The 19,005-nt window shown below is 44.1% G+C and overlaps 1 protein-coding gene across 5 annotated transcripts in view; it reads right to left on the bottom strand.

The window, feature by feature from the left end:
* Window positions 1-19,005, bottom strand: part of LOC136621575 (coagulation factor XIII B chain-like) — a 612,738-nt gene that overhangs the window by 549,614 nt on the left and 44,119 nt on the right. For all 5 annotated transcript variants that reach the window (XM_066597142.1, XM_066597138.1, XM_066597143.1 and 2 more), the window contains exon 5: window positions 769-951. In XM_066597142.1, the coding sequence (XP_066453239.1) occupies window positions 769-951 (183 nt within the window). The remainder of the gene's footprint in view (window positions 1-768; window positions 952-19,005) is intronic.

Genomic DNA, 19,005 nt, shown 5'->3' with positions numbered 1-19,005 from the left:
TGCAGAACCGCTCAGACTCTCCAGGTCTCCCAGTCTCTAACTTCAGCTCACCTGATGGTCTCTCGGTGGCTTCCACTGGCCCTCACTGCACAGCTCTACTCTGGCTCTCCATATTTCTTTTCCTCTGTCCATAGCTCGTCAGTGCAGCTCACAGTGGCTGCACTCTGTCCTACTTACTTAGGCCAAATGTCCACGGGCAAAGTAGACTTATTTAAATCCACGCGTGTCTCTCGAACGCGTGATCCGCGCCCACAGGGAATCATTGGGCACTCGCAGGTTATTAAATACCTGCAGATGTCATTTTTCACCGGCGCGCAGATCGCACGTGCAGGAAAACACTTGCAGCATGCTCCATTTTCCTGCGGATCTTCCCCATGGATGGCTCCCGCGGCTTCCATTGAAGTCTGAGCACATCCGCCAGGCAGAAGAAAGTAGATCCGGCCATCTATTTCTTGGCCTCATCTCTGCGGGCCAGGAGAAATCTGTAGCAGGATTCTGCACGGGGAATCTGTGGGGGCCCGAATTTCTCCATGGGCATGAGGCCTAGGCGTACCTTCAGTGGGCTCCTCTGGCATTACATTCTGCACTCTTCTTCTTGTGCCAACTCTGCCTGTTTATTAACTCTCCTGATCTCTCCTTTCAAGAGAACACTATAGAAGGAATATTCTGTGCACTTACTACTAAACTCATCATAGTCCTAATAGATATGTGTAGTTATATCCTGCATGCTGTTTATGTGCACATGGTGATAAAGTACAGTGAACATACCTAGACAAACCGGTGCTTCCTCCCAGACGCCATTCATACATCGCACAACCTTTTCTCCTTTAAGAATATAATAATTTGGGCATCTATATTCCACAGATTCACCAGATTTATAGCTGGGCTTTCTAATTCCTGTGGTGTCTCCAAATTGTACAGTTGGTGGTGGACCACACTGCTCACCAATTTCTGAAAATGAATGATAATTAATGAAATGTACTAATTAAATATAAATGCATAACAAAATAAAGCATTGTATAGATTGTTTTTTGTTTAGAGCCTGAAAAACATTTAAGCACTGCTTCACGATCGACTGTATTCTTGTGGTACTGAGTACCGACGCAGAAAAATTTAGACTGTAAGGAGAGGGTTCCTTTTTATAATACAGATCTGTGCCGTAAGGGGTGTCTTTCTTGGGTGATGAGGATATATGCTGTGCAGCTCTGTCTGGATCCAGTTTTGGAACTTGGAGTACTACTGGTGTGTGAGTCTACTCTGTTTTGAATCAGATGGTTGTAGTCTGACTGTTGATATTTGAGTCTATACTCTATGTTCAGTCTGTGTTTGCTTGGATCCAGATTAGAAACCTGAAATCTGTTTGCTGGTGTTTCGGTTTCTAGTCTTGGTATGTTGCCTGACTGTTGGTGTTTGTATGCAGTCTATGATGAAGCCTTGCTGCTTGCAGCGGTATACAGTTAGATGGATGATGTCTGGCTATTGGTGTTTGAGTCCCGACTCTGTTGTGTTAGAGGGATGATGTCTGACTACTAGTCTTTAAGACTGGGGTCTGTATGAGCCATCATATCTGTGGTGTGTTTGGCGTGTATGCAGGCATTTGTGTATTGAATATCTATGGGGCTTATTCACATGTGCCTAGTCTGTCAGCCTTTCCACCTGCAATACTCTATCCCTGTTCTCCATCTAGGGACAGACTTAATCCTTAGGTACAAAACACAATTCACAGACGTGACTTATATTAAAACTCAAATTTTTAGGAAACCTAGCCTACCATCAAGGCGACGGGTTACTCTCTCTGCTATGCTCCTGCTGGGGCTCTTTTTTTCTTTTACATGAGGGCATTAGCTACTACTTGAGGGGCTCTTAACCAACTTGCTTATCTCAAAATCCACCATCGGGATTTGAGACTTAGACCTTGCGGCAGCCTCTAGGCTTATTTTTTCTAATAAGAAGCACAAGTTCCCCTCTTGCTTATCTCAAAATCCATCATTGGGATTTGAGACTTAGACATTGCGGCAGCCTCTAGGCTTATTTTGAAGCACTAGTTTCTCTCCTTTTGTCTTCTTTGACATTCAACTAAGATTGGGGCTAACAGACACATATTGCTGTCTCCCCTTCTAGTGCTTCACTTTTGTTAATATCAGGCCGCTTGACTACCTCTATAGCATGACTATCGCGTCATAGTCCCTCTGACCTAGAAATAGCTCATTTTTCCTCAGTTAGGAGCAGGAGCTATTGGCACTTCTGAGTCAGGATCCATCTCCTAAGACTCTTTAAATAGTTCACTTACCTTAAGTGACCTATTTTTCTTATTAGTGAAACTGAGAGTTTATCACCTATTTCAGTTGTTAATCCTTTATGATACTCTGTGACGTGATACAATCTCATCTTCTTGTGAATATACACAAATTCGTTATCTATAGCTTGAGTACTATATCTCCTGATGATCCACAAAGACTATGTGGTGAAACGCGTAGAGTCTAAAGTACTATTTCCACGCATTAACTGCTGAAAGCAGATACCATCATTGCATCATCAATTCTCAGCTCCTTTTAGCATATAGAGGAATAAAGTACAATCGTATATACATTTCCTCTTGGTTATCTAGAGTCTTGTACTCAAATATCTGGAGAAAAGAAACACTACCAGTACAATATATTGAGTTCTAACTGACCCTAAGCATTTTTCTATTACATACAGATGCTCTATAAATATTGGGGTTGGGTGATTACACTATTACACCCCACCATATTTTGTCCAGATAGGACCTATAAATCTTAATTTGCACCGAACGATACACGTTCGATGCGAATAGATACCTGTCTAATACGCTTCTTCACAGAGACAGAGTGGAGCTTAGAGATTCTAAAAAACTCTATCCGGGCTCTGGTACTACCACAATTAAATGAGCCCGTTTAACTTCCACTCTTGCTCTGTTGGGGTCTTTTAGATTCCTGTCCTAGTGGAGTGTTCGTAAACACTCATCGAGTGTCATAATCCAGGTCGCTACGGGTACCACTATTTGTTTCGTGGTCTACCTCACCTGGTTCCTTGTTTTTGTATGTTTGTCAGTGTTGTGCCCTTTCTTCGTTTTTAATCGTATCTTATTAAAAATTTGAGTTTTAATATAAGTCACGTCTGTGAATTGGGCTTTAAATCTACCTAGTCTGACTTCAACTGCCTACCCTCTGTGAATCCCTTAGGTACAAAACACAGGGCCACCCTTATTGGGGCAACCTCTTTGCTTGTAGGCAAGGTCCGCCACGCCAGTCAGTTAGGGATAACTTTCCCTTCCATTTTGGACTTTAATATGTCTTGGTGTGACCCTTTTTTGGTTTTGTTTGTGTAGACAACGTAAATAAGACCTGCACAAACATAACAGGCAGATTATAATGAAATATGGAGCATGTAATGTGCATGTACAGGGGTGTGAGGCACAATGCTCATGGATAAGATGTAATGAGGCATGAGGAACAATGTTTGTAAACAAATTATGAGTTATGAGGTACCCTGTTTTAAAATAAGTTATAAATAATTGCGAGGCACAGTGTCAGGGCTTGTACCCACTTGCATTTTTTTTTTCTTGCACTGTGAGAGCGAGTAAAAACACTCGCTGTGCAGCACAAAAAAACCCGCTGCAATATTGCTAAATGCTTTCAATGGGGCCGGCAGCAGCAGCGCTAGCCCCATTAAAAACATAGGGAGTATATCGCGGACTTCTGTCACAGCTGTAACATGGGTTTCCTTCATCCCTGCGGGGACTGGCAGAAGTTCAGGATACTATCCCATTGCTTTCAATGCTTCCCATTGTGGCACTGCTGCAACCCCATTGAAAGCAATGGGTTACAGGCAACCCCCGCAGCGATGATTTTCGGGGAAGGGCTTGAGATATAAGCCCTTCCCTGAAAATCATCCCTAGCTGGTTAAAAAAAAAAAAAAAATATATATATATATATACATATATATATATATATATATATACTCACCTCCCTGCCATCAATGAATGACGCAGCGCTGCCTGTGATTGGCTGAGCGCTCAGCCAGTCAGCACAGTACTTTTAGGAGGCGGGGATTTTAAAATCCCCGGGTGCTGAAAGAGCTTTACAGCAGTGTCGGGGAGCCAGCCGGAGAGGGGAGTATATATATATATTAGAGATGAGCGAACACCAAAATGTTCGGGTGTTCGTTATTCGGAACGAACTTCCCGCGATGCTCGAGGGTTCGTTTCGAACAACGAACCCCATTGAAGTCAATGGGCGACCAGAGCATTTTTGTATTTCGCCGATGCTCGCTAAGGTTTTCATGTGTGAAAATCTGGGCAATTCAAGAAAGTGATGGGAATGACACAGTGACGGATAGGGCAGGCGAGGGGCTACATGGTGGGCTGCATCTCAAGTTCACAGGTCCCACTATTAAGCCACAATAGCGGCAAGAGTGCCCCCCCCCCCCCACTGTCAGCATAAAGATCGTCCTCCTCTGGCACAGCTGTAACAGCTGTAGCAGAGAAGAACGATGTTTGCCCATTGAATTCAATGGAGCGGCAATACAGCATGTTCCACTGAATGCAATGGGCTGCCCGCGATCGCAGGATGAATGGTCGGAAAGGGGTTAAATATATAACCCCTTTCCTGCAATTCATCCAGAAATGTGTTACACTAAAAATATATACCGGCGTATAAGGCGACCGGGCGTATAAGACGACCCCCCAACTGTCACCTTATACGCCGGTAATACAGTGGAGCAAAGAATAAAAAGCATTACTTACGTTTTTAGATGATCTGCGGCGCTCCTGCAGGCTGTCACTCCCTCCTGGTCCACGGCAGAGTATTGCTTTCTCTATGAAAGGCTTTAAATCCCTGCCTCCAGAAAGACACGTGCCTTCAGCCAATCACAGCCAATGACAATGATGTCATTGAATGGCTGTGATTGGCTGTGTTTCTGGAGGCGGGGATTTCAAGCCTTGAAATCCCCGCCTCCAGAAACACAGCCAATCACAGCCATTCAATGACATCATTGTCATTGGCTGTGATTGGCTGAAGGCACGTGTCTTTCTGGAGGCAGGGATTTAAAGTCTTTCGTGGAGAAAGCAATACTCTGCCGTGGACCAGGAGGGAGTGACAGCCTGCAGGAGCGCCGCAGATCATCTAAAAACGTAAGTAATGCTTTTTATTCTTTGCTCCACTGTATTACCGGCGTATAAGGTGACAGTTGGGGGGTCGTCTTATACGCCCCGTCGCCTTATACGCCGGTATATATTTTTAGTGTAACACATTTCTGGATGAATTGCAGGAAAGGGGTTATATATTTAACCCCTTTCCGACCATTCATCCTGCGATCGCCGGCAGCCCATTGCATTCAGTGGAACATGCTGTATTGCCGCTCCATTGAATTCAATGGGCAAACATCGTTCTTCTCTGCTACAGCTGTTACAGCTGTGCCAGAGAAGAAGGATTTGTCTTCTATATGTTCTCAATGGGGTCAGCGCTGCTGCCGCTGGCCCCATTGAGCGCATATAGAATGCATCCATAGCGAACCGCGGGAGGGGCAGACTTTCATATCAGGCGGACACCTGATCTCCCCAGCCACTCACAGCAGGGGGGTGGTATAGGGCTTAAACGTTGCAGGGGGAAGTTGTAATGCCTTCCCTGTCTTTATATTGGCCAAAAAAAAGCGCTAACGTCTCAGGGAAGAAAGTTTAAGTAACCCGGACACCGCATGGTGTTCGTTACGGATAACGAACATACCGAACACCCTAATATTCGCACGAATATCAAGCTCGGAAGAACACGTTCGCTCATCTCTAATATATATATATATATATATATATATATATATATATTTTTTTTTTTTTTTTCACCAGCTGGGGATGATTTTCAGAAAGGGGCTTATATTTCAAGCCCTTCCCCGAAAATCATTGCTGCGGGGGTTGCCTGCAACCCATTGCTTTCAATGGGGCCACAGCAATGGGATGGCATCCTGGACTTCTGCCACAACTGTGATGGCTGGTTCCAACGGGGATGAAGGAAGTCCGCAATATACTCCTGATGTTTTCAATGGGGCTAGCGCTGCTGCCGCTGGCCCCATTGAAAACACTGAGCGATAATGCAGATTTCTTCTCTGCGATGCGAAGCTGGAGTGAAAAATCGCAAATGAGTATGAAACCATTGAAAATCATTGGTTTCATAATCATGACTGTCCCATTGCAGTGGGTAAAAGACCTCAAGATATAAAAACAAAAAAAATTGCGCATTAGATCTGTACAATAATTGAGCTCCTTAGAAACCCTTGTCCATAGATTAAAAATCCAAAAAGCCTCCCGCATGATAAGGGATCAATAACTTGAACTTGTAGTGAACATGTATTGCCTGCATGAATATATAGAAAATGTTTGGATATCCCAAATGTTACATTTCACCACATTAGTTTGTTGGGAAGCTATAAAATGTTCAGAAATTCAAGCCTTAAGCTTACGGGTAGTACAATCCATGGACTGCTTGTTATATGTGGTGGCATAGTATGGTATATCTAGGGTTGCCACCTTTGTCACGAAAAAATACCGGCCATGGTAAAAAGGGGCGAGTCTTGGGGCGTGGCTTATCGTGCGGCCAAAATTTGGTTCTGCACATGTGTGAGACTAGAAACTGTCTAAAAAGCCGTCCAGCGGCTGTGCACATGCGCGGGATCCAGGCCAGCATGTTCTCGTGAGTAGATGACGTTTAGTGTGATTCACACTAAGGAAACCTTCACATGAGCGTGTTTATGTGCGTGCATACACGCGCACAAAAACACGCATCTATTACAACCCCTGAATTCTCTATGGTGTGTTCACATGTCCGTGTTTTACAGGCGTGCGCTTGTAAAGATAGGACATGCATGCACCATAGGTCCTGCATGCATTGCCTTCGAAGGAGCAGCGGCTGCTGCCGGTGGCTCCATTGAAAGCAATGTCCCTAGGCACCCCTGAAGTGATTTTCAGGGAAGAGCTTTAAATATAAGCTCTTCCCTAAAAAATCATCCCTTTTAATGTAAAAAATAAATAAATAAAAATATACTTACCTGTCCGCCGCTGTCATGTCCCCCGCGGGGAGGAAGAACACATCTGCCACATGCGGCAGATGTTTTCTTCATTTCCGTGGGAAATAAAGAATTCCCTGCTGCACCTGTCACTATTTCTGTCAGATAGGCTCACCGCAGAGAACTGACAGGTCTCCCCCCTGCTCCCCCGCTGCGGAATATCGCTAGCGATATTCCACAATGGCCATGGACAGGGGGCCATAAAGGATCACACATTGGCGAGCGCAAATAAAGGATTGACTGACTAACTGAGGGACAGACGGACTAAAGGACTGACTAACTAAGAGACAGATGGCCTAAGGACTGACTGACTAACTAAGAGTCAGAAGGACCAAAGGACTGACTGACTAAGAGACAGACGGACTAAAGCACTGACTGACTAAGAGACAGACGGACTAAAGGACTGACTAATTAAGAGACAGACGGACTAAAGGACTGACTAATTAAGAGACAGACGGACTAAAGGACTGAGCGACTAACTAAGTCAGACTGAGTAAAGGACTGACTGACTAACTAAGAGACAGACAGACTAAAGGACTGACTGATTAAGAGACAGATGGACTAAAGGACTGACTGATTAGGAGACAGAAGGACTAAAGGACTGACTAATTAAGAGACAGACGGACTAAAGGACTGAGCGACTAACTAAGTCAGACTGAGTAAAGGACTGACTGACTAACTAAGAGACAGACAGACTAAAGGACTGACTGATTAAGAGACAGATGGACTAAATGACTGACTTATTAAGAGACAGACAGACTAAAGCAGGGGTCCCCAACTCCAGTCCTCAGGGACCACCAATAGGTCATGTTTTCAGGATATCCTATAGTAAGAACACCTGTGGTAATGACTGAGGCACTGACGATAATTACATCACCTGCGCAACACTGAGGAAATCCTGAAAACATGGCCTGTTGGCGGTCCCCGAGGACTGGAGTTGAGGAACACTGGACTAAAGGACTGACTGACTAACTAAGAGACAGACGGACTATACTATTGACTGAGAGACGGACAGCTATAGGACTGACTGACTAACTGAGGGATGGACAGACTAAAGGACTGACTAACAGGCAGATGGACTACAGGACTGACTGACTAACTGAGGGACAGACAGACAATGAGATTGACTAACTGAGGGACGGACAGACTATAGGACTGACTGACTCTCTCTTACACCTGACAAAGATACTGAGGCAGGACTTCCCACCAGCTGCCCCTCACAGTGCAGCCCCTCCCCCACTGTCACATGTTCCTGTCCGTCTCAGCACCTCCCATATTCCTAACAGCTACCATACACCAGCTTCTTCATCTCATGGTAGCGGCTCCACAGCTGGGCTTTGTTGTCCTCCTTCTCAGGGCACCCCGTTGGGCTTGTACCACATTCAGTGCCAGGCACTCAACACTAGCTGCAACGTGGAGGAGCGACGGGGACCTGCAACTTGCAACTTGCAACATCCAGAAAACAGGTCAAGTAGTTCTGAAACTGACTAATATTGCACAAACCATCCTCAACACCATGAGAAGATGTTGACTATATAATGGACATACCACTGAATGGAATTATGGTATGGTTATTGGTCATATATAGATGACACTCCTACGAGGCAATGTATAGGTTAGCCAGAGCAAGAGAGAACCTGGGCCCAATTGGGCAACAAAGAATCTGAATATGGTACTCATTGTTGAAGCAGAAATTACTATTAGACAAAATAAATCATGTGCCATTGACCATAGACTGCTTTGTGTCCAATAGATAGTCACTATATTTGTCAAAGTGGCTAGTTAACGCCAGGGGAGATCTGTTGTGCAGAATAGCATAATAAAGTGAGACAACATCACATGTGACTCACAAATAGCTTTCCATATAAGTGTATCCAAAGTTTTCAAAAGTTCTCTGGTATCTTTAATATAGCCAGTCCTACACTGGGCTAAAGGCTGGAAATAGCAGTTCAGCCACAATGAAAGCCTTTTAGAGACAGAACTGGTGCCTGTACTACATGAAAATTTGTTTGTAGCCGCTTAGGAGTTTTTTTGTTGTTGCATTTTTCAACAATAATTATTAAAAACATTAAAAAACTGCATGCAGTATGCAAAAAAACCGCAGGAATTTTTAAGAAACTGCATACACTATTATAAATGTGGATTTAAACAATACATGCAGTCTTTTTAAAACTGCATGCAGGTTTTTGATACATTTTCTTAATAGTGTGTAATGTGTGCAATCATATACAGGAGATGCCCAGGTTTTACCAGCGTACTCCATATCACTATATACAAGATGCATAAATTATATCAGCTGTATATATATATATATATATATATATATATATATATATATATATACACTACCGTTCAAAAGTTTGGGGTCACCCAAACAATTTTGTGTTTTCCATGAAAGTCACACTTATTCACCACCATGCGTTGTGAAATGAATAGAAAATAGAGTCAAGACATTGACAAGGTTAGAAATAATGATTTGTATTTGAAATAACATTGTTTTTACATCAAACTTTGCTTTCGTCAAAGAATCCTCCTTTTGCAGCAATTACAGCATTGCACACCTTTGACATTCTAGCTGTTAATTTGTTGAGGTAAGCTTGTGAAATTGCACCCCACGCTTCTAGAAGCATCTCCCACAAGTTGGATTGGTTGGATGGGCACTTCTGGCGTACCATACAGTCAAGCTGCTCCCACAACAGCTCAATGGGGTTCAGATCTGGTGACTGCGCTGGCCACTCCATTACCGATAGAATACCAGCTGCTTCTGCTGTAAATAGTTCTTGCACAATTTGGAGGTGTGTTTAGGGTCATTGTCCTGTTGTAGGATGAAATTGGTTCCAATCAAGCGCTGTCCACTGGGTATGGCATGGCGTTGCAAAATGGAGTGATAGCCTTCCTTATTCAGAATCCCTTTTACCCTGTACAAATCTCCCACCTTACCAGCACCAAACCAACCCCAGACCATCACATTACCTCCACCATGCTTAACAGATGGCGTCAGGCATTCTTCCAGCATCTTTTCATTTGTTCTGCGTCTCACAAACGTTCTTCTTTGTGATCCAAACACCTCAAACTTGGATTCATCCGTCCACAACACTTTTTTCCAGTCTTCCTCTGTCCAATGTCTGTGTTCTTTTGCCCATCTTAATCTTTTTCTTTTATTGGCCAGTCTCAGATATGGCTTTTTCCTTGCCACTCTGCCCTGAAGCCCAAAATCCCGCAGCCGCCTCTTCACTGTAGATGTTGACACTGGTGTTTTGCGGGTACTATTTAATGAAGATGCCAGTTGGGTACCTGTGAGGCGTCTGTTTCTCAAACTAGAGACTCTAATGTGCTTATCTTCTTGCTTAGTTGTGCAACGCGGCCTCCCACTTCTTTTTCTACTCTGGCTAGAGCCTGTTTGTGCTGTCCTCTGAAGGGAGTAGTACACACCGTTGTAGGAAATCTTCAATTTCTTAGCAATTTCTCGCATGGAATAGCCTTCATTTCTAAGAACAAGAATAGACTGTTGAGTTTCAGATGAAAGTTCTCTTTTTCTGGCCATTTTGAGCGTTTAATTGACCCCACAAATGTGATGCTCCAGAAACTCAATCTGCTCACAGGAAGGTCAGTTTTGTAGCTTCTGTAACGAGCTAGACTGTTTTCAGATGTGTGAACATGATTGCACAAGGGTTTTCTAATCATCAATTAGCCTTCTGAGCCAATGAGCAAACACATTGTACCATTAGAACACTGGAGTGATAGTTGCTGGAAATGGGCCTCTATTCACCTTTGTAGATATTGCACCAAAAACCAGACATTTGCAGCTAGAATAGTCATTTACCACATTAGCAATGTATAGAGTGCATTTGTTTAAAGTTAGGACTAGTTTAAAGTTATCTTCATTGAAAAGTACAGTGCTTTTCCTTCAAAAATAAGGACATTTCAATGTGACCCCAAACTTTTGAACGGTAGTGTATATATATATAGTGACAAGTTGGGGGTCTGCTTGCCACAGAATCGCCCACTTGGTATACCGGAATGGCCATCTCACGCGAAATATGCTCCAGAGATGTGGTTTCTTTTTACTTCTGGCTCCTGCCAATCTTTATTTCACAGCACACAACAACGTAAATTATATACAGTCCACAAAAGCAAATAGGGTATGCAACAAACAGGGCTCTGTCACTAACCCCTCCTAGGGCATCTGGAGGGCGTCTCTTCCTCAGTCAGACGATGTGACAGACCCAACTAGTCCACACTGAACCTCAGCTTGCAGCCTGTCCTGAACTGCCAAGCTGTAACTTCCCCCTTGCTTCTGGCAGATACTGGCTTTTAGGCCTCATGTCCACGGGGAAAATCGGGCCCGCTACGGATTCTACATGTAGAATCTGCAGCGGGTCCCTCCTGCCCCGCGGACATGAGCGCTGAAAATACAAATAAATGACAATAAACTTACCTCCCATCCGCTCCGTTTCTTCTCTTCGCGGTGGCGTCATCTTCTCTCGTCGCGGCCGGATCTTCATTCTTCGGCTCGGCGGATGTGCACGATGACGTCGGTGACGTGCCCCGCGCATGCGCCGGGCCGAAGCAAAATGATCCGGCCGCGGCTGAGAGAGGATGGCGCGGCGCCGAAGAGAAGAACCGGAGCGGGTAAGTAAAATGTGATTTTTGTGTCCCGCGGATCCGGACGGCTTCCATAGGCTTCAATAGAAGCCCGCGGGAGCCGTCCCCGCGGGAGACCCGCATGAAAATGGAGCATGGTCCAGATTTTTTCATGCTCCATTTTTTTTTAAATCACTTTTATTGACGATCCGCGGGTATTTATCTACCCGCGGGTGGTCAATGCATCCCTATGGGGTGCGGATCCGCGGGCGGGAGAAGAGTTAAAATCCGCTGCGGATTTTAATTCTTCTTTTCCCCGTGGACATGAGCCCTTAGGCAACCAATTCCTGCTACACCCATCAGGTGTTAACCCTATCTTTTACTTTTGCAGGTATCAGACTGCCTGACTAGCACTCTCTGCAGATTATTCTGATAATGCACCACCACCACAATCATATATATGTGTGAAATGCCCAGGTTATACTAGCATGGTCTATATCACTATATACAGGGAGATGTATAACATATACCAGCTGTACATATATACTTATATGCAGCAGATACCCAGATTATACCAACATGCTCCATATGTCTATATGCAGGGATGCAGGGGGTTGTATCTCTCCTATATCTAGCAACTAGCCAATATACACGACTTCATCCAAGTTAATTTGAGACAGGTTTTTAAGTGTTGTACGCACGGAAAATTTTCATGATGTCATGGTTACTTCAGGGGAACCAAGGAATAAACTATGTACACACTGTAGGCAGTTAACCCCTTCAAAAATCAATAAAGTTTTTTTAATTGTAAAGAAAAAAAAAAGGTATTAACCCCTTAACGACCAGCCCATAGTGTTTTTACGTCCTCCCGAAGTGGGCCTTATTCTCTGAGGACGTAAAAACATGCTTAATGCAGAGAATAATGCCCCTCGGGCTGTGGACGTGACAGCTCCATGCTGTTGGTGTCCGCAGGTAGCTGACAGCATGGAGCTGTCATCCCGGGCTGTTCGGAGCCCCCCCGGCATTGCGATCGGCGCTATGCAATGGATAGCGCCGATCGCAAAAAAGTAAATAAAAGTGCAATAAAAGTTAAAGATTCAGCTGCTCGATGGATCGGATCCATCGGAGCAGCTGAAATTACTCACCGATGTCCGTCGCACGACTCCCAGCTGTCCCGATGCTCCGGGCGCCGTAGCCGTCCTTCTGCGCATGCGCGCCTGGCGGCATTACGTCAGCCGCATGCGCAGAAGGCCCGGCGGCGCGGGAGACTTAAAATCTCCTGGCTCCCGGCTCCTGTAGGTAGCCGGGAGGCAGGAGATGTCAGCGGGGACTGCGGTGAGCGGTCCCCGGTACCGCGATCGCCGTTATCCAATGGATAGCGGCGATCGCAAAAAAGTTTTAAAAAAGTGTAAAAAAAGAAAAGTTTCACCTCCCCTCATGGATCGGATCCATGAGGGGAGGTGAAAATACTCACCTCAGGTCCGCCGATGTCCTCCGGCCGGTGTCTGGACCCCCCGCTGGCTTCTGCGATGTGCCGATGCGGCGCGCATGCGCAGAAGCCGGCGAGCCCGGCAAATTCAAAATCTCCCTGCACCCGGCTGTCACAGATAGCCGAGTGCAGGGAGATATGACTGGGGACCGCTGTATGCGGTTTCCAGTCATATGATCACCGTTATCCATCAGATAACGGTGATCATATAAAATTAAAAAGTAAAAAAAAAAAAAAAAGTTAAAAGTAAAAAAAAGTTTAAAAAGTTAAAGTTTCATCTCCCCTTATGGATCGTATCCGTAAGGGGGGATGAAATTACGTACCCAAGGTCCCGGATTTGTTCCCTGGTGGGATGTTGATCCGCGGATGTTACCCCAGCTTCGGTGCATGCGCCCGTCAGCATGATGGCGGACGCATGCGCAAAAGTGAAAGATTGCCCAAGAAATATAAAATCTCCCTGCTGCTGGCTACAAAAGGTAGCCAAGAGCCTGGAGATGTCACGGGGAGCCGCGGTATGCGGTTACTGGTCACGTGATCGCCGTTATCCAATGCATAATGGCGATCACGTAAAAGTTCTTTAAAAAGTGGCAGTTTCATTTCCCCTCACCGATGCGATCGGTGGGGGGAGATGAAAAATCTTCTCGGAGGCTTCCGCATTTGAATCCAGATGCGATTATCCTCCATGGACCCTTCCGGCTGCTGCGCATGCGCCCGCCGGCAATATGCCGGACACATTCGCAGGAGCCGGGAAGCCCAGGAAATGTTAAATCTCCTTGCTCCCAGCGACTAACGGTCCCCGGTCACATGATAAAGTAGCGAACTAACATTAGGCCGGTAACGCGTGACCGGAGAGGAATTACAGGTTCTGCATGCGCTTGATCAGCGGTAATCCACGGATCAATCGCATGCATTGGATTACACAATTCCCCCCCAATTAGCGGGTCGGAATTACGTAATCCACTCGCAGAAACAGAACACAGCATGCTATATTTTACCACGAATATCCGCGACCTAGAGCCCTTTGTGCTCTATGACCGCGGATATACTCGCACCCCATATGCAAACACATTGTGTACGGGCTGCGGGTACCCGAGTCATCTCTAAGCGACGGCGCGGGAAATGCAAACAAAAAACCGCCTGTGTGAGTAGGCAGTTATGTGCAGTACATTACGCAACCGTACGCAGGGTCACAGCCGGGCTCACAGCTGGAATCCGCTGCGGGCCTCCGCAAGCAGATTCCGCCTACGGCTACGTGAGCCCGGCGTTATTCAGACCGCTACCAGTAATCCGTAATTTACAAGAAGCCCCGGGAACGCTCGCCTTCCTGCAGTTCCAGGAGCAGCTTGTTGAGCGCCTTCTCTGTGAGACCGCTGCACCGCAGCAAGATTACAAAGCCTCACAGCACCACTTTCTACACCCCATCCCCGCTGCTGAGGTTACGAAATACCCCCCAAAATACATGAGAGGAGGGGGGGGATACCCAGTTTTCTTGCCCCATGTGCCCAGCCCAACCAGCCTCCGTAATTACCCCTGTCTTCGGACATAAAACGCAGTTATATTATTACCTTTATCTAATATTTAGGGAATGCCAAAAAATGGGGATGGCGGGGGGGGGGGGATTATTTTTAGGAAGTCAATTTTTTTTCCGTATAAGTGGGCAATGGGGCCTTGAATTTATTCAGTTCTGCCCTGAAATCCAGCGGGCATTCCCTCCATTATGGGCCTAGCCATGTGTCCTGTAAGTAGATTAGGGCCACAATGGGTATGTTTCTGAACAGGGGACAAACAGGGGTATCCATTTTGGGGTGAAAGTCTTCATTCCTATGTACACTGTACAAAAAAACCAGTTTTTAAATTGACAAAATTGCCAAACAAATGAAAATCGTAATTTTTTCCTTTTGCTTTGCTTAGATTCGTTCAAATACTTTGCGGTCAAAATATGCAGTACACCCCTAGATGAATTTGTTAAGGGGTCTAGTTTTTAAAATGGGTCATTTGTGGGGGTTCTCTATCGTTTTGGACGCTCAATGGCTCTACATGTGGGCAATGGGGACTGGAATTTATTCCGTTGTACCCTGAAATCCAACGGGTGCTCCTTCCATTATAGGCCTAGCTATGTTTCCTTTAAGTAGATTAGGGCCACAATGGGTATGTTTCTGAACACGGGACAAATGGGGGTATCCATTTTGGGTTGAACGTCTTCATTCCTATGTACACTTTCCAAAAAAAACAGTTTTTAAATTGACACAATTGCCAAAAAAATGAAAATCGTAATTTTTTCCTTCTGCTTGGCTTAGATTCATTCAAAAACTGTGAAGTAAAAAAAGTCATTATACCCCTAGATAAATTCGTTAGGGGGTCTACTTTTCAAAATGGGGTCACTTGTGGGGGTTCTCCATCGTTTTGGTCACTCAATGGCTCTACAAGTGGGCAATAGGGCCTAAATCTCCTTCAAGCAAAATTTCTGTTCCGAAAGCCAACGGTTGCTCCTTTCATTTTGGGCCCCATTGTGCATATAGACGTAATACTAGGGCCACAATGGGTATGTTTCTGTGCACAGGACAAACAGGGGTATCCATTTTGGGGTGCAAGTCTTCATTCATATATGTGTGGTACAAAAAAAACTGCTTTTGAAATGACAGAATTACCAAAAAATGAAAATTGTATTTTTTTTCCTTCGGCTTGGCTTAGATTCATTCAATAACTGTGAAGTCAAAAAAGTCATCCTACCCCTAGATAAATTCGTTAAGGGGTCTACTTTTCAAAATGGGGTCACTTGTGGGCGTTCTCCATCGTTTTGGTCACTGAAGGGCTCTACAAGTGGGCAATGGGGACTAAATCTCCTTCAAGCAAAATTTCTGTTCCGAAAGCCACCGGTTGCTCCTTTCATTTTGGGCCCCATTTTGCATCCAGACATATGATTAGGGCCACAATGGGTATGTTTCTGAGCACGGGAGAAACAGGGGTATCCATTTTGGGGTGCAAGTCTTCATTCATATATGTGCTGTACAAAAAAACTGCTTTTAAAATGACAGAATTACCAAAAAAATGAAAATTGTAATTTTTTTCCTTCGGCTTGGCTTAGATTCATTCAAAAACTGTGAAGTCAAAAAAGTCATTATACCCCTAGATAAATTCGTTAAGGGGTCTACTTTTCAAAATGGGGTCACTTGTGGGGGTTCTCCATAGTTTTGGTCACTCAATGGCTCTACAAGTGGGCAATGGGGCCTAAATCTCCTTCAAGCAAAATTTCTGTTCCGAAAGCCACCGATTGCTCCTTTCATTTTGGGCCCCATTGTGCATCCAAACGTAAGATTAGGGCCACAATGGGTATGTTTCTGAGCACGGGACAAACAGGGGTATCCATTCTGGGGTGCAAATCCTAATTTTCATGTGTACTATAGAAAAAAGTCCTGTCTTTAAAATGACATATTTGCAAAAATATGAAATTTTTGTTTTTCTCTTCTAAATTGCATTGACTCCTGAAAAAAAACTGTGGGGTTAAAATACTCATGACACCCCTCAGTGAATACGTTAAAGGGTGTAGTTTTTAAAATGGGGTCACTTGTGGGGGTATCTATCATTTTGACTCCTATGAGCCTTTCCAATCTTGGATTGGTGTAGGAAAACAAAGTGTTCCTCAAAATGCTGAAAAGTAATGTTACATTTGTACGTCTCCTAAATGGTTAAAAAAACCGAAAGTTTTTCCAATGTGCGCCCAAAATAAAGTAAACGGATGGAAATATAAATCTTAGCAAAAATTTCTATATTATGTTTGCACATATGAGATATTGCAGTTGGAAATGTGAAACAATGACGATTTTTTCAAAATTTTCCCAATTTTGGCGCTTTTAATAAATAAACACAAATTCTATCGGTCTTTTTTTTCCACCTAAATGAAGTACAACATGTGGCGATAAAACAATGTCAGAATCGCTTGGATATGCAAAACCTTTCTGGTCTTTTTCCATGCTAAAGTGACACGTGTCAGATTTGCAAAATTTGGCCTGGTCATTAAGGCGTAAACAGGCTTGGTCACTAAGGGGTTAAAGGTTTAAATCACCCCCCTTTTGCCATATCTGTAATTAAAAAATCTAAATCACAAAATAAAAATATGTATTTGGTATCGCTGCGTCCGTAAAAGTCTGATCTATTAAAGAAGTGCATTATTTTTCCTGCACGTTAAACGTCATCTGAAAAAAAAAAAGAACGCCAGAAATGCACTTTTTTAGTTACCCTGTCTCCCAGAAAAAATGCAATAAAAAGTGATCAAAAAGTCATATGCATTCCAAATTAATACTCTCAGAAACTACAGGACAGCCCGCAAAAAATGAGCCCTTGCTCAACTATAATCGACGGAAAAGTAAAAACATTATTCCGCGCACAAAATGACCGCAGAAAATAATTGAAAAAATTAAATGTCTTTGAAAAAAAAAGAGTAGTATAGTAAGAAAAAACTTATACAAGTTTGGTATCGTAGTAATTGTACCGACCCATAGAATAAAGTTATCATGTCGCTTTTGTTGCCGTTTGTGGACCGTAGAAACAAGACGCACTAAAAGATGGCGAAATATCCTTTTTTTTTTCATTTTACTCAACTTAGAATTTTTTAAAAGTTTTTCAGTACATTATATGGTACTTTAAATAGCACCATAGAAAAATACAACTTGTTCCACAAAAAACAAGGCCTCATACAGCGATGTCGATAGATAAATAAAGGAGTTACGATTTTTTTTAAGGGGGGAGGAAAAAACGAAAATGGAAAAAGAAAAAGAGGCCGTGTCATTAAGGGGTTAAACGGTGAGGTTGTGGATGGAGTATATCTCCCTCCCAGGCTCTTAGTCTGGACAGAGTGGCGGTCCAGTCCACAACTTCAGCCTGGTTCTTAGGAAGCTCAGCTGTAGGCACAGACCGCGTTACTGGGGCATAAAAGACTGCAGCTCTAGTGAGTCAGGGTCTGACCAGCTGAGGAGGAAATACCACCTTACAGTGTGGACCTGTGAAAACCACTGAACACCCTGCATGGTGCACCTTTTCGTGTATTAAGTTCAATGGACTTTTTCTGTTGCGTTGTCTGGAATAAAACTGAAGCAAGTTTGTGCACTTTTCTAGTCCGGAGTGTGCTTGCCGCCCCTACCCCCTGGAGGACTTGTTACAACAGATAAGGGCGCCCACCCACCGGTGTTTGCGATTTTCGTGCGTGAAAAACGCAGCCTTTTCGGCGCGTTTTTGGCGTGTTTTCCGAGCGTTTTTTGCGGCATTTTCGCGACTTTTTCCGTTAATTTCCATTGACATTCATGGGTGCATTAAGAGAAAAATAAGGACACTTATGCAACTGACAGTTCCTATGTTAAAAATTGCAACGGACTGAAAAAAAAAACGCAAGTGGACAGGAACACATTCAATTCTAATTGCTCTTGAGAAAAAATGCAAAACGCAAAGGAAAAAAAATCGCCAGTGGGTGGGCGCCCTAAAGGAGCATTATAATTCTGCTCTGACTGCATGTACCAATGTCCCTCTGCAGAATGTGCTATCCCTCCCACTCTCCTAACTTTTTACCCTTAAAAGGTAATACCCCTTTGTATTCAAATTTAACCCTAGACTGGAGGTGGCAATGCTTTCTTAGCCTAAAAAGGCATACTCCATTCCAGCAGTCCATGGCCGTTTCCTTATGTACTTTACAGTCTTTCAGTTTATGCGCATAGAGGTCAATTAGATAGTTCTCAATACATACACATTCAGAAGAGGTAGATTCTCCTCTGTATATGCACAAAGAGGTCAGTTAGATTGTTGTGCCAAATTTCATGCTTCTACTACACTGGGAAGTGATATTACATAGGAGTGGAGTGACTTTTGCA

The sequence above is a fragment of the Eleutherodactylus coqui genome, chromosome 3 (genome assembly GCF_035609145.1).
Source record: "Eleutherodactylus coqui strain aEleCoq1 chromosome 3, aEleCoq1.hap1, whole genome shotgun sequence".
In the NCBI taxonomy this organism is placed as follows: Eukaryota; Metazoa; Chordata; class Amphibia; order Anura; family Eleutherodactylidae; genus Eleutherodactylus; species Eleutherodactylus coqui.
The sequence above is the reverse complement of the archived record's forward strand: the minus strand, read 5'-3'. Positions and strand labels throughout refer to the sequence as shown.